Genomic DNA, 23,259 nt, shown 5'->3' with positions numbered 1-23,259 from the left:
TGTGGGATGTTCCCGGACCGGGGCACGAACCCGTGTCCCCTGCATCAGCAGGCAGACTCTCAACCAGTGCGCCGCCAGGGAAGCCCTTTATATTTTTATTGGAGTACAGTTGATTTACAATGTTGTGTTTGTTTCAGGCGTACAGCAAAGTGAATCAGTTGTACGTATACATAGATCCACTCTTTTTTAGATTCTTTTCCCAGATAGGCCATTACTGAGTATTGAGTAGTGTTCCCTGTGCTATACAGTAGTTCCTTATTAGTTACCAATTTTATATATAGTAGTGTGTATATTTTTATATATATATATATATATATATATATATATATACACACACACTATATTTATATATAGTAGTGTGTATATTTCAACTCCAATCTCCCAATTTATCCCCCCCCCCCTTACCCCGGTAACCATAAGTTTGTTTTCTACATCTGTAACTCTATTTCTGGTTTGTAGGTAAGTACATTTGTACCCTTTTTTTTTTTTTTTGCGGTATGCAGGCCTCTCACTGTTGTGGCCTCTCCCATTGCGGAGCACAGGCTCCGGACGTGCAGGCTCAGTGGCCATGGCTTATGGGCCCAGCTGCTCTGTGGCATGTGGGAATCTTCCCAGACTGGGCCAGAAACCCATGTCTCATGCATCAGCAGGCAGACTCTCAACCACTGTGCCACCAGGGAAGCCCTGTACCCTTTTTTTAGATTCCACATATAAGCAGTATCATATGATATTTATCTTTCTCTGTCTGACTTCACTCAGTATGATAATCTCTAGGTCCATCAGTGTTGTGGCAAATGGCATTATTTCGTTCTTTGTTATGGCTGAGTAATATTCCATTGTATATATGTACCACATCTTCTTTATCCATTCCTCTGCTGTTGGACATTTAGGTTGCTTTTATGTCCTGGCTATTGTAAATAGTTCTGCAATGAACATTGGGGTGCATGTATCTTTTTGAATTATGGTTTTCTCCAGATATATGCCCAGGAGTGGGATTGCTGGATCATAGGGTAGCTCTATTTCTAGTTTTTAAAGTAATCTCTGTACTGTTCTCTTTTGTGACCCTAAAGAGCCTTCCAGTTATAGTGTTGTACATTTAGGTACATTTTGAACTGAAGGCAAAACTCAAAGGCATTTTAAAGTGTGAGTAAATTTATTTTTGTTCCCTTTCCTACAAATGAAAGTTTAATGGCTGGCAAAATAAATAGTAATAATAATCCCCTTATCTTTCAACAGTAGTCTTTCATTTGCAAACTGATTTTTAACCATTATTTTTTAATAATTTTCTTTCTTACCTTAAGTGGAGAGCCCAGGTGGGAAGTCTGAATGTGATGGGAAGCTGAAGATCATCTGGTGCTGCTTCTGGGCATTACTGCCACTATCTTCTCCAGCCCCATCTACCAGTTTGCCTGGCAGAGTGGGAAACTTAGTTTGGCGTAATAATTAAGTGTATGGGCCTTTAAGACAACAAGGCCCAAATTAAAATCCCTGTATTGCCTTTTATAAGCTGTATCATCTAAACAAATTACATAATATTTTTAGCCTCTGTTTCCTGACCTTTATGAAATGAGGCTCATGCTGACTACATGTTCATAAGTAAAATGGCAGTTATCATTATTTCTGAGTGTTTTCTATGTCTGTGTATCCTTTTTTTTTAATTTTTAAATTTTTATTTTTGGCTGTGTTGGTTCTTCATTGCTGTGCATAGGCTTTCTCTAGTTGTGGCGAGTGGGGGCTTCTCGTTGCAGAGCACGGGCTCTAGGCACGTGGGCTTCAGTAGTTGTAGCACATGGGCTCAGTAGTTGCGGCACATGGGTTCTAGAGCGTGCGGGCTTCAGTAGTTATGGCGTGTGGGCTCAGTAGTTGTGGCTTGCGGGCTCTAGAGCTCAGGCTTAGTAGTTGTGGCACACAGGCTTAGTTGCTCCACGGCATGTGGGATCTTCCTGGACCAGGGCTTGAACCTGTGTCCCCTGCATTGGCAGGTGGATTCTTAAACACTGCGTCACCAGGGAAGTCTGGCATTTGTGTATACTTGACAGCCTTCATTTGAGCACAGCTGGTGGTTGGGGATGACTGATTTGGAAGCTTGACTTCTCCGACGGCTTTTGAGAAGGTTCTGTCAGAGGAAGTTAGTTTCTTCTGTTTCTTTGACCAGAGATGGACTGTGTGTCTCTGGAAGAACCACCTTCTGTCACTAGGCACCCAGCTTCAGGGGAGCATTGAAGGAGGAAGGAGTCATTTGCTGGCCAGCATGGCCAGTCAGCTGTTTCTAATCATGCCCAGGTTGCTTCGCTGCTGGAGCCCAGAATGACTATCATAATCACTTAGTGGGCTCCAGAGATTAGTCAGATTTAGCTGATTACAACCTGTGTCCATGGGGAGTTGTAGAGAGAAGAGTGATAGAGAGGATCTATGTCTGATTTAAATAATTTTAGAATAATTAATAGTTGCTTGTTTTGTGAATTTTTCTTGTCATTTGTTTTGTAAACATGTGTCTCTTTGACTAACTGCTGCTGTTAATTATTATTGGATGAGTGATTGGATCATAGCTGAGGCCCATTAATTACCACTGGAATCACCCGAGAAGCAGTTTAAAATACAGATTCCTGAGCTTCATTCAAGATGACTGAATCAGATGGATGTGTCAGAGGGGGCAGGCCAGGAAAATATATTTTCACAGGCTCCTCAGATGATTGTAATATCAGCCACATTTGGGAACCCCACTGGATTAGAAGATATTTAAAGAACTCTTTAGCTCTTGGAGCTGTGACTTTTAATGAAGATTAAATAGCACAGATATCACTTTACGGTTTTCAAAGTACTACTGCACAGTATTTGATACAGGTCATGATTCTATTAATGTGTGTGTTGATTTACTTTTCATTGTCCTTATTCTTGGTGGATTCATAGTTCAGATAATTCTCTCTCCCTTTACTTTGTTGTTTTGTGTCTGGAAGCTGGAAGTTAGTGGGATATTTCTAAGGGTATCACGGCTTCAAGAAACCTTTAAAATAAACTTGTGAAACACTGTAAATGAAAACTTAAAAATATCTTAAACCTTTAAAATAAGTACACACATCACTCACCTCCCTCTGGGAAGGGGCTGGGTTGGCCACTGTCAGCTGTCACACTTTCACCCAGTGGAAGGACTCTACTTTGGGCAGTTTGCAAGCACTGCTAATCTATATTCTGCTCTCTCTACAGCCCATACTGTCTAGTTGCCTTACTTTTGATTAACTTTATTGGCTTTAAAAACAAAATGTATAGGGCTTTTATTGAAATGCTTAAGAGCTTCTGTGAAATTTTTATATAGCTGCCATTATTAGCACCCTGGCACTCCCACTTCGTTAGGCTTTTTTTTTTTTTTTTTTTTAAGATTTATTTATTTATTTAGTTTATTTTTGGCTGCATCGGGTCTTAGTTGTGGCATGTGGGATCTTCACTGAGGCTTGCAGGATCTTTTTATGTTTTTTATTTTTTAATTAATTATTTGTGGCTGCGTTGGGTCTTCGTTGCCGCATGCGGGCTTTCTCTAGTTGTGGCGAGCAGGGGCTACTCTTCGTTGCAGTGTGTGAGCTTCTCGTTATGGTGGCTTCTCTTGTTGTGGAGCGCGGGCTCTAGGCACGCCGGCTCAGTAGTTGTGCCTCGTGGGCTTAGTTGCTCTGCGGCATGTGGGATCTTCCTGGACCAGGGATCGATCCTGTGTCCCCTGCATTGGCACGTGGATTCTTAACCACTGCACCACCAGGGAAGTCCTAAGTCATGCAGGATCTTTTGTTGCAGTGTGTGGGCTCTTCGTTGCGGCACGCAGGCTTCTCTGTCTAGTTGTGGGGTGCAGTGTTTTCTCTTCTCTAGTTGTGGTGCACAGGCTCGAGGGCGCGTGGCTTCCAGAGCCCGTGGGCTCTGTAGTTTGCAGCACGCAGGCTCTCTAGTTGAGGTGCATGAGCTCAGTAGTTGCGGCATGCGGGCTTAGTTGCCCCATGACATGTGGGATCCTAGTTACCTGACCGGGGATCAAACCCGCGTCCCCTGCATTGGAAGGTGGGTTCTTTTCCACTGGACCACCAGGGAAGTCCCTCTGTTAGGCTTCTGAGTGCCTGCTGAGTTTTTGAGGATTGGGTACAGGGGGATGTGAAGGGGTGTATACTGTTAAGGCTGTCTGGAATGGGTGTGCAGATTTATTTAAACTAGCAGTGATGTTTGTCCTGACAGCAGGGCTGAGGCTTTTATTTCCTCCACTTCCTGCTTGCCCTCCCTAGTGTGAAGTGCATGTGAGATGGAATTTTTGTTAGGAATATCAACCATTTTGTTGAAAATAGGTTGAAATACAAAGTTTTGATCAGAAGAACTCATGTTTGTTTATAGATTGGGTTGGCTTATTTTCCTTTCTGGTGGATATTTATGCTTGCATGAACATTTCATTGAGTCAAACAAATTAGAGATGTAGAAAGGGAAAGTTGATCATTTCTCTCTCCCAACCGCTTTCTCATACGGGTAACAGCTGAGTATCTTTTCACACTCATATGACATATATAAACATATATTCCCCACCCTTTAAATAATCTTACTCTTTGTATTATTCTGAAAAATATTTTCCCCCAGTTAATATGAACACCCTCTGACGAGTCATTATAAGTAATATATTAGCAGCACCGTGTGACACATACAGATGTTCTGTACTTTATTCAAGCACTTACCTATTGCTGGACATTCTGGGTGCTTCCTCTGTGTGTGTGTTTGCCATTATTTTTGACCCTTGAACAACTCAGGGGGTTACGGGCGCCAACCCCGTGTGCACTTGAAAATCCGAGTATAACTTACAGTCAGCCCTTGGTATATGTGCTCCGCGTCTGCTGTTCCATATCCTCGGATTCAACAAACCACAAATCATGTAGTACTGTAGTATTTCCTATTGAAAAAATCCACGTGTAAGTGGACCTGTGCAGTTGAGAGCCGTGTTGTTGAAGGGTCAACTGTACAAGCAATGCTGTCATAAAATCTTCTGCATATCCCCTTACAGACTGGTGGGTTTATTTCTGTATTCACCTTTCCAAGGGATGTGCTTGTGCAGCCTGTGTTGGTTCTAAAGGTGATCCTTTGTTCGTAGGTCAATGTGCGGAATGGGATGAGCTTGCATGACTGCCTTATGAAAGCTCTCAAGGTGAGGGGCCTGCAACCAGAGTGCTGTGCAGTTTTCAGACTTCTCCACGAACACAAGGGGTAAGAACTCAAAAGTCAGCCAGCTCTTCCTTCATACTAGTAAGGATTTCCTAGCTTCAAATAATAAGTGTTTCCATAAAAAAAAAATTGTACTCGCTTCCTATAGAATAGTGAATATTTGAATACCCTTGTTTATAAAGAGACAATTCAGAAAAATAAGATACCAAGAACTTGAAAATTTTGCTTGAATGTTGCATTGGAATATAAAATACATGTTAGTTGTTGGATAGTGTTTCCATAGAAGGAAACAGTAATGTCAGATGGTATGTTTTTCAAGAGCAAGATTTTTGTGTTTGCTATAATGCAGTTAACAGAGTGGGTACTCAGAAAGTGTTTCATTATTATTTATAGTTAAAGAATACTGTCTTTAAGAGATTAACTTTTATAATTCACTCATTTTTATTCAGTTAATATTTACTGAATCCCAGCAGTTTGATAGATACAGGGCTAAAAGATGCAGGAGAATTTCTGCTTCAAGGAGGATCAGTGTAGTTCATCCTATTCCTAATGGTGGTAGCAAGATAGAGGCATCGCCTCGAAGTCTAGGAGTAATACCCCGTAGCATCAGAGCCATCTGTGACTGTTACCTGTTACTGTTACCCCCCAAATCTGGGATAACAACCTTAATTTTACCTTCTTCTTGGAAAGTGCTAGTTCTGTTATTGATCTTTAGCTTACATCCTTTATATTTCAAGGGGCTCCCCAGTTTGAGAGACGAGCCTAGGGAATGAGTACTCAAAATGTTGCCAGAATTTGGCTCCCTGTTCACTGATGCCAAATAAAAATACGGAGACAGATTTGGAAGATAAGAAATAGGGAAGCTTTTTATTTTCTTTGCCAGGCAAAGGGAAGACACAGCAGGCTAGCGCCTCAAGAACTGTGTCCCCCTGTCCTGGGGGTGTTACAGGGGGTGTTACAGGTGGAACTAGCAGTCCAGGGTAAGTGATAAGGATGAAAGTGGTGAAGGTCTTGTATTCTTCTTGCAGTATTTTAAAACAGTCACCGTTGGCATCAGGCAGTCTGGTAATTGGGTCCATTTATCTCTGGGTTATCAGCCGGGTGACCTACTTTATGAAATGTAAACAGCTACAAGGGGTGATTTGCTACAAGAGAATGCAGCTAGAATAAATGGCCAGGTACAGGGAACAATTCATATGGAATCAGAGAGTAATTAGCTTTGTTTAGCTTTGTGAAGGACAAGTCTAGCTACAAGTGTTTGTTAGTAGTAACAGCTAAAGAATAACCAAGATTGCTTAACTCTTTCAGTCCTGTTTATGCTGTTTCCCCAGCCTGTTCATTGTTTATTTTCCTTGTTTATCAGAAAAGTTTCATTTCTATTTTTGCTGCAACAAAAAGGGTGAGCATAAATTCATCTGTTTATATTATTCCTCTCAGCTTAGGGACTTTTTGCTGCAGTGCAAAATCTTTGAAGCAGATGCCAGTTTTATGTGGGTACAGTCCCAGGTTGGTCCCCAAGCCAGTGCCTGGCGCTCCCTAAAGACTAGAGAGACTCTGAGACAGTGAGGGGCTTGAGCCACTCTTGTCCACTGCTGTATTTGTTTGGAGCTACCCTAGGTTCTCTTTTGGATGGATGATACCTCAAGATGGATCAGGAAACAGGACTGACCCTCTCCCTTTTCATTAGGGCAAAACAGGACTTTGGAGTAATGTTGGGTTTCCCAGACCTTGTATAGGGAATTATATTAAGGGATGGATTATTTCCTGCCATATAATGAGAAAGATGGCTCTAATAGACTTCTCGAAGGGAAGGAAGAGGTTAGAATGGTGCTGTATATGTGGTGTTCTCTCCCTACCTGAGAATATTCTTCCTTCAGGAAATGGGCCTGATAAACTAGATAAGACATGAGGAAGGAACTGGGAGTTAATTTTTACTTAAATGTACCTATTTTTCTGTCTTGTTTAGGCACAGTAAGAGTGGTTTCAGAGTAAATTTTAAGACAGTTGAGTCTTTCATCAATTTATATGTATAGACTCTGCAGACAGTTCTACAGATTTGAGCCCAATCTTCATAGAAAAGTGCATTTTATTTGTGATGCCTTTCTATTTATGTATTTTCTAGATTGAAGTAGCCTAGTGAAGATTAAATTTTGCTACTGTAGCAATATTTGTAACCCATTTTGTAGGATTTTAGGATTTTTATAGGATTTTAATGTTATTAAGTCCAGTTTATTGCATATTTCCTTTATCATGAGATTGTTTTATTTCATTGTTTAAAAAAAACTTTATTCTAAGAGTACAAGCTTTGGAGTCTGACTGACCTGGATTCCAAATAGGCCCTTACACTCTGTGCGTGGCCTTGAGCAAGTTACCTTCTTAGAGCCCCATTTCTCTCATTTCTAAGATGGGGATAATAATGTCCACTTCATAGGTTTTTTGTTTTGTTTTTTTCATATTTATTTGGTTGTGCTGGGTCTTAGTTGTGGCAGGTGGGCTCCTTAGTTGCGGCATGCGAACTCTTAGTTGCAGCATGCATGTGGGATCTAGTTCCCTGACCAGGGATCAAACCCGGGCCCCCCCTGCATTGGGAGCACGGAGTCTTATCCATTGCGCCACCAGGGCAGTCCTTATAGGTTTGTTGTATGAATTAAATGTCAGTGTTGTATGGGATTTAAGTTAAGTTTTATGTTTATGTAGCATGAGCTAAATGGTAGCTGTTGTTACTACTGGTATTCAACTCTTTCACCTAATTTAAGTATTTCCCTTTCATATTATGTTTTTCAAAATCCTCTTTAGTAAAAAAGCACGTTTAGATTGGAATACTGATGCTGCCTCGTTGATTGGAGAGGAACTTCAAGTAGATTTCCTGGATCATGTTCCACTCACAACTCACAACTTTGTAAGTTGCAGATCTCTTCTCTCTTTGTGGTATGCTGGGTACTTTGGCTGGCACAATAGGAATTTCTCAGAGATAATAAGTATATATGTTGTTGGATTGTTTAAAGCTGTGCCATTGTTTACAGTAAAGCAATTTAGGTGTCATTAGATCACAGATGTACTTTAATTTCTGTGTATGAATTTTACAAATGTTGGAAGTGTGATTCTCCATTCTAATAAAACCTCTTGGGGGTCAAGAAGGAAATTATTTTGTTTTTTATTCAGTATAATTTACACCTGTGTTCTTGTTCCAGGCTCGGAAGACCTTCCTGAAACTTGCCTTCTGTGACATCTGTCAGAAGTTCCTGCTAAATGGGTTTAGATGTCAGACTTGTGGCTACAAGTTTCACGAGCATTGTAGCACCAAAGTACCTACTATGTGTGTGGACTGGAGTAATATCAGACAACTCTTGTAAGGCATTGTTCTTTTTTCAAAGAATATAAGGGGGCAGGGAGATATAAACCCCTTTTGAGGATGCATACTGTATATTTGACTGACAAGTCTGGGTTTTAGACTTATTAAATGAATTGTCATGATCTGGAAACGATCTACTTTAGAAACATGACAGTTCTGAAACTAGCAAGTTTTAAGGTGGTATATAACACTCTAAAACGAGCTGGTAGGAGTATTACCTGTCAAATAGAGATTGATATACTGTGCTTCAGTAAGGCAAAGAGCAGAGGGATATGAACACCCCCCCCCCCCCCACTCAGATTTTTTTTACTAGGTTGCTAGTAGACAGTACTCTGTCTACTCTTAAATAACACTGAACAGACCTCTGACATCGAGAAGGAGCAGAAAGTGTGGTTGGTGCTGTTTTCTTCACCTCAAACTAGGGAAAACATTAGTCTTAAAATGATATTACAGTAAACTTTAAAAAACACATGTATCCCTCAGGAGACAAACCAGTTACTAAAATATATTCCATATAGACAAACTGGTTTTTTTAAGTAAGGTTTAAATTAAAAGTTACATATTCCAGAGAACCTCTTAAAAACTATTAACAGGGATATGAAAAGTCAAAGGTGAACTTTTATCCTATTTTGAAGGTACCAGAAAAACTAAGGGAATGTTATCATTAAACTACCATGGGAACATCTTTTTTGCTTACGTGGTAGTCACGTGTTGCTTTTGCAAAGAGAGCTTGGGTAGCATAAACAGCACAAACTTTGGAGTCCAGCAGACATTGGTCAAAATCTCAATGTTGTCATTAACTATCTGTAATCCCCTCTGAGCCTCAGCTCACTCATCTGAAAAACGGGGGTATTACCATGGTTGCAGTGTTCTTTTTTTTTTTTTTTTTTGGCGGTTCGTGGGCCTCTCACTGTTGTAGACTCCCGTTGCGGAGCACAGGTTCCGGATGCGCAGGCTCAGCGGCCATGGCTCACGGGCCCAGCCGCTCTGCGGCATGTGGGATCCTCCCGGACCGGGGCACAAACCCGCGTCCCCTGCATCGGCAGGCAGACTCTCAACCACTGTGCCACCAGGGAAGCCCTGCAGTGTTCTTTTGAGGCTTAAGTGAGATAACATGTGAACTTACCGGGCACCAAGTGCTCATCTCATGGAGGGAAGATGCCCAGTTAATGTTAATATCACTTTTCCTCTTATTTATGACTTTTGGTGCTGAAGGTGATCTATCCTTCATATTTCTGTCTTTTCATTTGTGCATTTCCAAGACAGAATGTTTCTGAAAAGCTCTACGTGATATAGGTTATGAAGTGCCCTACTCTAGCTTAAAAGAACACATTATTTTGATATGGCTGGACATTTGGCCAGTATTCCCTAGAAATGCACACTAGAGATTCTGTGCTCATTGGCTGGTCAAGATTGTTCACATTCTGTAGTCATTCAAACCCAGTCACTTGGGTAGCCCCTTACCCTGGGTAGCCTGAAATGGTCCAGTAAAATGTGACTAGGAAAAGTTGAGTTTGAGTAGCTGTGAGTTTGCAAGGCCAGGCAGACTGACTGTAAAATTACTACTGCAAGTCTATAAACCAGTCTTCCTCTGATTTCATTTAGGCTGTTCCCAAATTCCACTGTTGGTGATAGTGGGGTCCCAGCACTGCCTTCTTTGACAATGCGTCGGATGCGAGAGTCTGTTTCCCGGATGCCTGTTAGGTATTTTTTTTACCTACTGCTTTTCTTGTGGAAAGTTTTATTGGGGCAGGTGGGATTGAAAGCATGAATATAAGAGTTCGCTTGCGTGCCCTTCTTTCTCTGTGTAAACCCTTTGCTGCTTCTGTGGAACTCAGCATTGGCGTTAGAGCAAAACAGAACTTTTTCTCTGTGGTCCTCTAGTTCTTAAATTCTGGAAAGTGACTCTGACTACAATTTATTCTATTATCCTAGCATGTCCCTTACATCTCATTACATTTTAAAGAGTTTGTTTGGTAAGAATAAAACCCTCAACTTTGAAATGCTTATTATGGCCTTGCATTGCTAAAACCATGGTATTGGATTGGCCAAAAAGTTCGTTCGGGTTTTTCATCGCATCTTACGGAAAAACCTGAACGAACTTTTTGGCCAACCCAATATTGAATAAACTGCTATCTTGAAAAGAATCTAATTAGATTTTTAATATAAATACCTGTTTTAATTGTGCCTGTGAGTTTGCACATAATTTGTCTTTACTCTGTTTTCCAGCTTTAAAATCAGAGTTTTGTTGAGTCCACATGCCTTACTGTTACACGTGAATTTGGAACCTAAAATAAATCTACATCTTTGTCCAAAATATCTGACTTTAATTTATATATAATCATATAATATTTACTGGCCTTTGTAAGGCTCATGGAAATTGTTAAAGGCAGTATATCTCAGAACAAGGAATTTGTACCAAAGTGTTATCTGGATATATTTGTATATGACTTTTATTTTTCTTGATAATTTGAAAAGCAAACCTGACCGAAAAACTGTACTTGCTTCTGAAGATTTAGGTAGAAGAAACCAGGCCTCTGAAGGCATTAATGTTGAATTGCCTGGAAAGGCAATTGCGATAGAGCAATTTCTCTTAGGAAAAAAGTCTTTTATCTCTTGAGTCTATGCATGGTGCTACTTGAATCTAAACAAAACTCCCGAGTAATCTGTGGAGCAAATAATGAAAATGTTATACTTAATGCGTGTTCCCAGTTTGGTTGGTGGGAGAGTGGCGTTGGGTAAAAGAGGCCAGTGATAAATTTCACGGTTAGGTATTGAAACCTAAAAACTGAATTCACATTAATTGATTTTGTGAGCTGTTTATGGGGGGAGAGAATGCACAGTGGATAAAATGCTGGCCTGTTTGCAGACATGCTTGGCAGATCTAACCGTCTATTAAAAAATCTTCCTTAAAGTTTTCTAATTTAGTTTCTAAATTAACCTGGGCAAGTTCCATCTAGCTTTAGTAGCGGGTAGTATTGGTTGACAAATGCTAATATGTTCTTTCCCAGAGATGGTCTAAAAATTCGGAGTATCCTATAGAGGTGATTTATTAAATAGAAGAAAACTTATAACGTATCATTTCTTTTCACATGAATTCTGAGCACATATATTATTTACTTTTAAAAAATTTGCATGCAAAGGCATCTAAACAGAAGAAACAGAAAATAGGTAGTTGAAAGACTATCAATACAGAGACCTGAGTGTCAACCATGGAATTTTCTTTCTCCTTCTCACCTAGTTCCCAGCACAGATACTCCACACCCCATGCTTTCACATTCAACACCTCCAGCCCCTCCTCTGAAGGTTCCCTCTCCCAGAGGCAGAGGTCTACGTCCACACCTAATGTCCACATGGTCAGCACCACCTTGCCCGTGGACAGCAGGATGATTGAGGTAATAGGGTTCTTTGCGGGTGGTGAAGAGTGTCAGTTAGTTATTTGGGTGGGGTTGACGGTTGTGTGAAGAGAGTTTTGGGTTTCAAACCTGATAAGGAATGTTGCAGCACTTTGTCAGGTCTCTGGACTTTTTGAATTTCTTATTCACTGCATCTTGAGACTAGCTTAATTAATCTGGTTGGTATATCATTCAAATGGAGAACTGAAATTTCCTGAAGAAATGTTAACATTTGAACTGATTGTTTCCATGTTAGATTTGCATAGGATTTCAGTGAGCTAGTGAATAAGATACATAAAGAGTAGTTTCTTTTTCATGTGGCAAAGAAAATAATAGTGATAGAGGACTACAAACTCTCTGAAAGACTTTAAGTGATTTTATTTAGAAATAAGAGGGTGGAGCCACAGGATTTTAATACGCAGGTATTTAGGAAGATATAAAAGCGCAAAGCTAGTGTTTTCAAACTGCTTTTTCTTTTCTTGGCTTTATTGTATGTTCTGTTTGGTTTGCTTTCTCGTTCATCTTTATTAACAACTGAATACACTTAAAACACTTCCTTTGTTCTTTATTCTTCTTATTTCTCATTGCTTTGGACTAGAATAACAGCCTGAATGCTTCTCCCAGGGCGTGGTCCAGACGATTTTGTTTGAGGGGAAGAGTAGGTATTCTTCTTTATGCCTTTGCTTTCTTGTAAAGTAGCAGGATTGCTAAGACTGTCAGACAAGTAGCCTGTCAAAAATGAAACAATCACTAAATTTTATGTTTCTTGTCAGACTTGGTCTCATGTTTTCTTTTTTGGCAATAGCATATTTGGGAATAAAAAAATAACTATGTGGTATTGTTGATAGGTGAAAAACAGTTTCTCAAGTGAGATTTTGAGGCCAAGGGTATTAAAAAATTTTTTTAAAAATCATTTTCAACTAAAGACTAATGCTAGATTTGTTTAGTTGTTACTCAACAGCATCACTATTCTATTTATATTTTGTTTAGAAACAAAATATGTCAGTTTGGTTGGTATGCTCTGAAAATCCTTTGATAAGCTTTTATCAAAGAGAGCTGTGCTCTATCTACATTATGAATTGTTCCTTGAAAAACCTCAGGGCCACCGACTACCTCAGGCACAGCTTACGTACCTCAGTCAGACCTCAGATCATTTTCGACATACTTGTCCTACCAATCAGACGTGGGAGGGGCTCAACAAAAAGAGTTGGCTTTCGAATGTGGGGCCTAAACTGGTCATTTGGGGGCACTTTGGTTATCACAAGATTATTGTGAGGGGGTCATGTGTATGCAAGCTGTGAGTTTTATTGTCTCTATTGTATTGTCACTAGCCCTGATAATAATACAGTTATATACTAGTTACTTTTCTTCTGATATATGATTTAGTCCTGTATAACACTCTAATACTTAGAGGGAACATGAAAAGTGAAAATTCTTGAAGTTTTATTATAGAATAACTAGCACATCTGTGGTGCTTAATCCTCTCTGTACTTTAGAAGCAGACCAAATTTTGATTCCTGTTTTTTAAAAATCACAAATGATTCAGCATTTTAAAAGTACACTTTCTTGCTTTGTTTAAACCATCTTAGTTCTCTTTAATATTTAGATTTCGAGATGATGATAAATCAGTCCAACTGTAGAAATTAGCACAGAATTAAGTATGAGGTATGTAAGTGGATACAGGGAAGAAAATTACGACATTAAGAAAAAATCCTAGTGCATGGGAATGTACTTCTGGTCAGTAAAAATACATTGTGCCACGCTTTGACTAAAAACAAAGAATATATTAGTTGAATAATAAAGCTACAGCTGCTAAATATTCTACTGAAATTCAAGTTATTTTGGACAAAGTTTTGTCTACCTGGCAGTCATCCTGTCATACTTAAAAGCGTGCAGATTCCTAGGTTTCCCGCCTTCCCTCCCAGACTTACTTAAATCAGTCCTAGTGGGGTGGAGGGGCTTGGGAATCTGTATTCTTAAACACCTCTCCTGGTGATTCTGAAGACTGGCCAGGTTTGAGAACCCCAGAACCAGGCTTTATTGGTAAATTCTGAAGATGTTTGGGTGGGGCTGTGAAAGTGGGGGAGGGGCAGCTTGGCCTGTGATTCTTCTTATCTCTTGTAAAGATGTCATAGAGTGTGAGCATTCTGGTAACAGTTGTGTGAAAAAAAGGATCCTGTCTTTACTGTGGTTACACAAAGAAAACAGATTAAGACTTCCAAGAGAAATAATCCTCTTTGAGGATATGGGGACCAAGTGTTTTTCTATTATTGTTATTTATATACTCCAAGTGAGGATTTATAAAAATGAGGATTTAGGTCTCATGGAGAACCCTGTGATTTAAACTGTTCCAACTAAACAGTTTAATAAATTCTAAAGGTAGCCTTTGACCTCTCACCTGAGTAGAATGTAACTAGTTTCAGAGCTTACCCATAAGATCTGAGGAGAATTTTGTGATGAATGAGCTCATGGCTGAGATCCGTGGGTGGTGATTTTTAGTTCTGTTTCTGCCACCTACTGGTTGTGTGACACTCGCCATGTTCCTTTATCTGTTCACATGTGTTTTCCTATATGTAAAATGTAGGTTTTAGATTAGGGGATTTACGGTCCTTCCAGCTTTCTATGATTTTAGGTTTGGATAAAATACGTAGTCGTGGTGCTTACCCACAGCAAATCCAACTCCTAGAGGAGTAACAGTGAACTTGCCACTGAACCCCTCATTAAAAATATTTTATTATTATTTTTTTGAGCTTCAGTGGAGCAAGATCCCCAACCACTGGAAGGATCTCACCTTGATAGTAACTTTGCCAGCCTTCCTTTAAAGAGTATCAGTCTGCCGTGTGCATTGCTTTCTAGAGAGAGAAAAGAATGCTGCTTTATTGTATATGAGAAATTAGCATCAGTCCTTCTATAATATTTGATGATAATGATCTTGGAGATATTGGCCATAGACATTTGATGAATTTAATCAAAGAAAAGTGAGAGTATGCAATTAGACCTTTGGTGTTTTAGAGATTTTGTAATCCACTTGCTCCTGTAAATCCTTCTCCCTTTCCCTCCCCCAGAGAACATCTTTTTCTAGTGCAGAAATTGACCAGCTTTCCTTTTCTGTTCCAGGATGCAATTCGAAGTCACGGTGAATCAGGTACTTGTCTAAGTCATTTAGCAAATAGTCATGGGCTTTTTCTCTTTATGCCGTGCATCTTCTGTTGGCTTACCCATGTGTGAATTCTGTTTGTCTTGTCTATTAAGCCTCACCTTCAGCCTTGTCCAGCAGTCCCAACAATCTGAGCCCAACAGGCTGGTCACAGCCCAAAACCCCTGTGCCGGCACAGAGAGAGCGGGCACCGGGATCCAGCACCCAGGAGAAAAACAAAATTGTGAGCATGGTTAACAGTACCTCTTGCATGTTAGGGTTCAATAAGAAAAGCTTAGTCAGAAATGAGAATGCCTTTAATTTTAGGGTTGGGGGACTCTAATTAAATGAATACATTATAAATGTCAATGCCATTTTTGGCATGCTTACATTGGAAAACTTGCTGGTTTGTTGCAAGGCAGGGCACAACTAAAACGATATTTTCTCAAAAGACAAAAACTGGAATTATAGTTAATATGTCTGTCTTTAAAAGATATGGGAATGGATGGAGTTGGGTTGATCTTTTCTTTGACACCCTCGTTAAACAGACTTTTAACAGTCCATGGAGTATAACAGTGATCTCTGCTTCTTTTAGAGGCCTCGTGGACAGAGAGATTCAAGCTATTACTGGGAAATAGAAGCCAGTGAAGTGATGCTCTCCACTCGGATTGGGTCAGGCTCCTTTGGAACTGTTTATAAGGGCAAGTGGCATGGTAAGTTTGGGGCCCTCCCTTTACTACCAGGGTGAAGTCACGTTTCAGTTCAGAGAGGGCCAGGCAGGCTCACAGCAGCACTCTCCAAGGGTACTTGATTGCATCTGAAGATTGAACTTAATGGTATCTCAGTGACGTTTCATACTGTTCTAAGACTCAACAATGCTATAATTGGTATGAAAACGTTTTCAGGATAATGAGAAATTGGTGAAAAAGAGTTGAGCACCATAGTGAAATGTCACAGTCTTATAAACTCATTAAATACAGTGTGCGCCTGGGAGGAACATGCTTTGAAGCTCCTTAAATGTGTTTAAGAGTCTGTTGCTATTAGGAGGGGCATGGATTCTGGAAACTTAAAACTGGAAAGGACCTTAGAGATTTTACATGCCAGAAAACCAAGGTCCCCAAGAGGGGGAACTAACATACCCATGGTCAAACAGTTGTGCACAGGAAAGCCAGGAGCCTCCTAAAACCAATTTTCTTTGCTCTGCCCTGGGATTGGTTGTGGGAATCTCTATCAGACAGGAATGCACAGACTTAATTCTTGAATCTGTGGGGAGTTGACATTCTTATTTTCATGGAAACACTTTGTCACTTGGAAGAAACTTTCTATTTTAAGGTCTGTAGCCAAAGCTTCTGTATTTTGTCAACATACTTAACATTTCTGTCAGGTTTTTAATGCCCCTGGCTTTAGGATGTCAGCCAGAAAATAGACTATTTTCTGGAAAATGCTACATGTTCCCCAAAAGACATCTCTTCTAAATTCAGATTTCAATAAAGCAAACAACAACAACAACAAAACCACACACAAAACCTAAAGTGCCTAGATGCCTGTGTTTCTACTTTGGATGCCACCGTATTTATATTTATACATAAATGGACAAAGTTAGGGTAAAATACATTAGAGCATTAAAATTCAAGTTGTTAAAAACTGAGAAACACTGTGGATTTTCCACTTAAAACTAATCATCTGACAAATTTCTCATTCTTTGCAGGAACTGGCAAAGGACTGAACATTTGTAGATACATGTAGGGTGATTCCTTTTCTTTCAAAAATTGCGTCTAATATACTACTGGCCTGCCTCCTGGGTCACTGAGAAATTATGCTGTTGCAGAATATTTTCTACATAGATGTCATAAATGTCTTGGTGATCCCTTAGAAAAGAAAAACACAATTTTGTGAGATTGAGTGCTTGTATCTGAGACAAGAAGGCTATAAGTCATTGCAGGAAGTGGAGCAGAAAACACTGCTTTTAATGCTTCCATTAGCAGCATTTTATCATTTTTATCCGTTTTTAAGCCTCAGCTAAAAGCCAATACATGCAGTTTAAGTTGCGCCCAAATTTAAGCTTCCTCTGACTGAGCGCTTTTATTTGGGGGCTCATAGGTTTTCAGAGCATTAGATTTGCCACAGTACTGCCTTGAGCTTCCGTTTCGTCTCAATCTCGAACTTTTAGATGATGGTAAGGAGATGTATCTGCTATAGTGTTCCTTCCATAAAGACAACTGTCAGGATGTAGCTAACATCTAATGCTTTAGGATTCTACTTTTTCTAACTTAAGAGTGTCAAAAGTCGGAGGAGCAAGGAGCAGTGGACTTTTAGCCCCTCAGAAAGCAAGCCGTGGTCTGTGAATGAAGAGGATAATGAGAGGGTCAAGGAAAGTGTAATTTCTAGCTTGAGTATTTTGTGCTATATTTGCTTCCTTTTTTTTCCTCCGTTGCTTTTCTGATTCCTATATATAATAGAACGTTTTATTCAACGTATTAAAAATTACAGCTGTTTTGGTGATTCCCGCCTCCCTGCCGATTCTGCCCGTCGGCTGTGAACAGAAAAGGTCTTAAATAAGCAGCCAAAGTGGAGGCCTCAGATCTGTGAACTAATAAGCACACGCACTTTATGTACAGAAGAGACCCTTTTGGGCCCAAGTGCAGAGTGTCCTTTTGGGCATGAATTTGGGGTCTGATTTGGCAGCCTCTGCTAATTATAAACAACACATTAAAAGAGATGAAGATAGCAGTTGAAGCTGTCAGACTGTTAGCAGCGAGGTCACTTACAGCATGAGAAGAAGGCAGCAACCCCCTCAAGAGCAGATTCCCAAACCTGAGAACACTCTTGGGCCACAGTGTGAAGTCAGCAGCCTGGTACAACCATCTATGGGGATCCCCAGCCCAGCCTAAGGCTGAGGTTTGTCATTTTGACTGAGTCCATAAGAAGTGGAGGAATGGTGTTCATTCTGTTTCCGTTCTAGAAATCAGGGGTGTGTATAATAAGTTTTAGACAATCTCAGATGATTAAAGCGGGGAAATTAATTGGTGTTTAAAAAGTGGTTGAGAGTCCGCCTGCCGATGCAGGGGACACGGGTTCATGCCCCGGTCTGGGAAGATCCCACATGCTGCAGAGCGGCTGGGCCTGTGAGTCATGGCCGCTGAGCCTGCGCGTCCGGAGCCTGTGCTCCACAACGGGAGAGGCCACAACAGTGAGAGGCCCGCGTACCGCAAAAAAAAAAAAAAAAAAGGGTAAAAACATTTGAAATTCACCAGTGATAATAGCTCTTCCTTCTTCAATGGTAGATGAATAATATTAATATCTTATTAAAAACATGATAACCAATAGCCATGTATCTTAACCTGCTTGTACTACATTTGCCTCTGACTTTACTATGAAGGGAAAGTAAGAAGTTCTGGTTTGACAAATAATGAGTACTTCATGTAGTTATTAAGCAGTATTGCTGAATGCCTATTGCACGGAATGCTGGAGAGGTGGACTTAGTCATGATGTGCTTGGCGCCGAGGGCTGCTGAGCAACCAAGTCCCCAGTATTCCCTGCTAGAGGCTGTGGCCACTTCCAACTCCAGAGCTTCAAACAGACAGCTTTTCAATTCATAACTTGCCTTGCTGACAGTTGCATCTTAGAATTCACTCATTTCTTCAGCCAGTGTTTACTGAGCATTCTTCTAATACCGAGCATTTTTCTAGGGGCTAGGAATGAAGCCCTGAGCAAAACAGATAAAAATTCTTTCTCTTATGGAGTTGATATTCTGGTGGGCATAATAACCAAGAAAAGCAAAGGAGATAGTGTGTCCTAAGTGCTAAGGAGAAAAATGGAGGAAAGCAGGTATAGAGTGGCAGGCCTGCCACTCATAGTTTTTAGTAGATTATTTAGGGAGGAGTCTGCTGAGGAAGTGGCATTTGGGAAGAAGCAACAGCAGCTGCAAAATGGGCCACTCCACCTGGCCTGTCCGAGGAACTCAAGGAGGTCTGAATGGCTTTAGTAGACAGAGGGAGAGGCTAATAGCAGTGAGGTCTGGGGTGTGGGTTATAAGGTACCATAAAGACTTTGGATATCATTTGGGTGAAATGGGGGTCTCAGATTGTGCAAGACCTTTAGGAGGTTTGCCCAGCCTTGTCCTGAAAACCAGCGTGATAAGGGAGCTCATGAGTTACCTGAAAAGTCATTCTAGCTCTGGGCATTTCCTACCAGTAGAAAACCGTTTCGTATAGGAGTTGAAATTGGTTTTCCTATGGTGTTTGCCCATTGTTCCTAGCAGATTGAATCGCTGGTGTGGCAGTCCTTGGAGGGTACACATACAAATGAGGGTGTGCTGTAACGCAGAGTATGGTCTCTGGGTTTCAGTAAGAAAGTGCGCATAATCTGTTACCATAACTGTTAACCGTGAGCTGCCTGGCCTCTGGATCCCTACGGTGCTGTGGGCTCTGTTTTTAGTTTGACCCTTTTCAGTCTTCCCATCAGTGACTTGCATGACTCAGGTATTGTGGATGACTTACACAGCGGTGTCATGCAGATTTGGATAATAGAATTTGGATTTAGAAAGATGGGAGGATTTGAAGTGTCTATGATGATAGAACAAAGAAAGGATGAACTTTTAACAGGAATAAGTCTTGTTCACGAGTCCAGAAAGTAGAGGCTAGAGGTGGAGGATGTTCAGCTGCCAGCAGGTCAGAGCGAGTCACTGTGAACAGGCTTTGGCTGCTCATGGATCATCTGAGGTCTGAGGTTGCATTACTGATCAGGTCCAAAATGGGTGACGCTGAGGGTGAGTTCAGCGACGACTGGAGCATGCCCAGAGAAAAGCTGTGAGAAAGGGAAGGGCTTGCAAAACTAGGCTCATGAACTAGGAAGCAATCTCTTCTGAGGGACCATCCAGCATCTCCCCAAGTCTTTCTTCTGCATCCCTGTCTCCAGCCTGTCCCTTTAAACCCCCATCTATTGCCTGGCCATCTCCTGGCCCTTCCTCTCAGTTGACTGCCCCATTGAGTCAGTTCACCTTCACAGGGTTTCTTGCCTCCATCTCCTCCTTTTTATCCCTGCTGTCACCAATGTGCCTGCATTGCACCTGCGTTCTTGTAGCAGACTCCTTCTCCCTGGCCTCCCTCCTGTCCTACAGGTGTCAAATCACATGCTGTGTTTGTTTCCCAAACACAACTTGGCGTTTCTCTCATCCCCCTTACCTCACCTTTGTTCCTGGTGTACCAAGTCTAGAACAGCCCCTTCCTTTGGCTTATATCGCATTTCCTTCAGAAAACTTTTCTATATCCTCTCTGCCAAGATATTTACTCCCCTCCTCTGTCATTCCCCCGACCCCAATCCTCTCTTGGCTCAGACTGCTCCAGAATGGGCAGTTATGTCCCTCTACTCAGTCATAAGGAACTTGAGGTTGGGGCTGCATAGTTTACCAGCTCCATCTTCCTAATTATAAGGCAGCTCTGAATATAGCATATGCAGCTCTGCCATCCAAAGTCAGCAGCACCTTCCAGGCAGCCCTGGGCCCTCAGTAAGTTCATGTGCCAGTGAACTGGATAAGAACCAATTTGGAAGCTGCTGCTAAGTGGGGATTTTAGCTTTAGATGATACAAACAGAGATCACAGGGCAACAGTTAGGGACCTGTCATAAGAACCATCTCTGTACCATTTGGTGCTCCCGAAAAGTGGAGTGAGTGCTCCAGCAGGCTGCAGGGGGGTGCTGCCAAGGGCACATGCTCAGTTGTGGAGGAACTAAGTCACCTCCAAGTGCCACTGAACTTAACTCCTACTTTGTTTGATCATTGTATTTAGTAAAGTTATTTGTCATGAAAAGCTGAGGTCCTAATAGGGCTTCAGGTAATTTATTATCTTTACAGCTATTATAAGTACGACATAACACTTCTGAAAGTCGCTTCTAAATCGGTAGCACCTGTAAAGTAGAATTGATCCCTGGATGTTTCTGAAGTTATATGAAGAGGCTGGTTTTTACTCACAGTGATTGACAGTCAGTAGTCAGTATTTTAGTTAGAAGTACAGCTACTGGAGTCAGACTAGGGTTCTGATCCTGGCTCCAGCACTTTCTTTGGCTATATGACTTTGGCCAAGTAACTAAACTTCAGTTTGTTGCTTGCAAGATGAGGATGACAGTATTAACGTCATAGAGCAGCTACGAGGATTAAAGGAGGTAATACCTGTGAGAGTAGACAGTGCCAGGGTATAGTAAGCAATCAGTATTGATCATTAGGATTACTTTCTAACGGCACTGAAGGCCGAGATGCTTAATTTCAATATATGTCTTTGAATTTGTACAGGGGAGCTTCTCAGGTCTCACTGAAATGTGGCTGCTGAGTTTAGCATCAACTGCTTACTAACTGGTCTGCTTCTGGGCCCCAGCCTCCTGGCCCCGAAGACTCAGTATTTGCTGGGCCATTCGTATCCATCTGCTGATGTCATCCTCATAGGCCCAGGTTGTGACCTGTCACACATGACCTCACCGCTGGGGATGCCAGGCTTGACAGGAACGGTTTAAACCAAGCTGGTTCAAGGCCTGTGGGGCAGTATTTTAAGGATAGTAGTATAATCTAATTTTTTAAGCTACTTGATAATTCAGAAATTTGCATAGTATTTGTTCCATCTGTGTAGGTATATGATTTTTGAATAAGTGATTAATTATATCTTCTTCAGAACTAGTGTACATGAAAAATAACAAAGTAAGATCATTCAACTGCACTGACTGTAAACTAATTTGCAGGAGACGTTGCAGTAAAGATTCTAAAGGTTGTTGACCCCACACCAGAGCAGTTCCAGGCCTTCAGAAATGAAGTGGCTGTCCTTCGGTGAGTAGAAAGCTGGCCTCTCCCTTGGTGTGGCAGGGGCGGGGAGTGGATGCTGGTACAAGCACCGCAGAGGAAGTAGGCTGCATGGCATGACCTGTCTCTGAGGGCTGATGGCTGGGATTGGTGGTGAGCGTTCATTGTGGAGTCCTGTGGTTGAAACAGCTCCCTCATGAGTGAAAAGGAGCGGAAGGTTTCTTCCAGCTTATGCGCTTGTTAAGCCTTTAGAAGAGCCCCCTTTGATGGGCATACCCCCTTCCACTGCCTCAGGTCTCTGGGCTCACTGCGCTGATAGAACAGCCCAGGTTCTGTCTCTGGGTTTTGTTTTGACGTAGGGAGAGATGGGTTCTATTTTCACATTTATTTACAAGAACTCTTTATAGCTAAGTTGCCTTAATTTGGACTTCAAAACCGTCAGTTTTGAAGTCTTTGAGTCACTGTTTAGACTTGTAGGAATAAACTGAGTAATGATGGATTCCACAGATGAGGGGTCCTTGTGACCCCTGTGGGGATATTGGTGAATATATGCTGATGAAAGAGAACGTCCTCTGTACGATCAAGGCCAGCACTGAGGGCAGTGATGGCAGCCCCTCTATCAGCTCACGACACCAGCTGGTTCATCAGCAGTCAGCTGTGTTTGCTTTGCCAGCCCCTGGACTGTAAGCATGGGTGGTGTCAGGAACATGCAGGGTCTGGTCGGAGACAGTGGGAAAGCAGACTAGATCTCCCTGTTCTGCAGCAGCGGAAGGTTCAGAGCCTTTCTTCTCTCCTCCCCTCCCCTCTCCAGCAAAACCCGGCACGTGAACATCCTGCTCTTCATGGGGTACATGACGAAGGACAACCTGGCAATTGTGACCCAGTGGTGCGAGGGCAGCAGCCTCTATAAACACCTGCACGTCCAGGAGACCAAGTTCCAGATGTTCCAGTTGATTGACATTGCCCGGCAGACGGCTCAGGGAATGGAGTGAGTGAATGGCCTGACGCGTAGAAAATCTGGGGCCCAAGGATCAACTTGTCCCTAAATCAGAACCAAGATTAGGAAAAGCCAAGCCCGTTAAGTGACTTCTGTGATATTTTTGCACAGCTGGAAATGAACCTGTGTGGTGGGCCAAAGGAACAAGAAATTCAGGTTTATTGCCCAAGCTGAGGCTAACCGCTTAGGGCTCAGATTCAGGTTCCAGCAACCGCCCTTAAAATTCAGCCAGACAGGGGCTTCCCTGGTGACGCAGTGGTTGAGAGTCCGCCTGCCGATGCAGGGGAAATGGGTTCGTGCCCCGGTCTGGGTAGGTCCCACATGCCGCGGAGCGGCTGGGCCCGTGAGCCATGGCTGCTGAGCCTGCGCGTCCGGAGCCTGTGCTCCACAACGGGAGAGGCCACAACAGTGAGAGG

General features: G+C 41.7%; 1 protein-coding gene across 2 annotated transcripts in view; it reads left to right on the top strand.

Moving 5' to 3' along the window:
• Positions 1 to 23,259, top strand: part of RAF1 (Raf-1 proto-oncogene, serine/threonine kinase) — a 72,796-nt gene that overhangs the window by 45,122 nt on the left and 4,415 nt on the right. Inside the window, exons 3-12 of one of the 2 annotated variants that reach the window (XM_007461557.1) lie at positions 5,108 to 5,220; positions 7,975 to 8,077; positions 8,370 to 8,527; positions 10,136 to 10,234; positions 11,772 to 11,925; positions 15,043 to 15,070; positions 15,178 to 15,305; positions 15,657 to 15,774; positions 21,789 to 21,873; positions 22,658 to 22,834. In XM_007461557.1, coding sequence (XP_007461619.1) covers positions 5,108 to 5,220; positions 7,975 to 8,077; positions 8,370 to 8,527; positions 10,136 to 10,234; positions 11,772 to 11,925; positions 15,043 to 15,070; positions 15,178 to 15,305; positions 15,657 to 15,774; positions 21,789 to 21,873; positions 22,658 to 22,834 — 1,163 coding nt within the window. The remainder of the gene's footprint in view (positions 1 to 5,107; positions 5,221 to 7,974; positions 8,078 to 8,369; positions 8,528 to 10,135; positions 10,235 to 11,771; positions 11,926 to 15,042; positions 15,071 to 15,177; positions 15,306 to 15,656; positions 15,775 to 21,788; positions 21,874 to 22,657; positions 22,835 to 23,259) is intronic. The other variant, XM_007461558.1, reaches the window with a different exon arrangement.

This window comes from Lipotes vexillifer, unplaced genomic scaffold, assembly GCF_000442215.2.
Source record: "Lipotes vexillifer unplaced genomic scaffold, Lipotes_vexillifer_v1.1 scaffold889, whole genome shotgun sequence".
NCBI lineage: Eukaryota > Metazoa > Chordata > Mammalia > Artiodactyla > Lipotidae > Lipotes > Lipotes vexillifer.
Note: the sequence above shows the minus strand (reverse complement) of the source record. Positions and strands in the feature narration are given on the sequence as shown.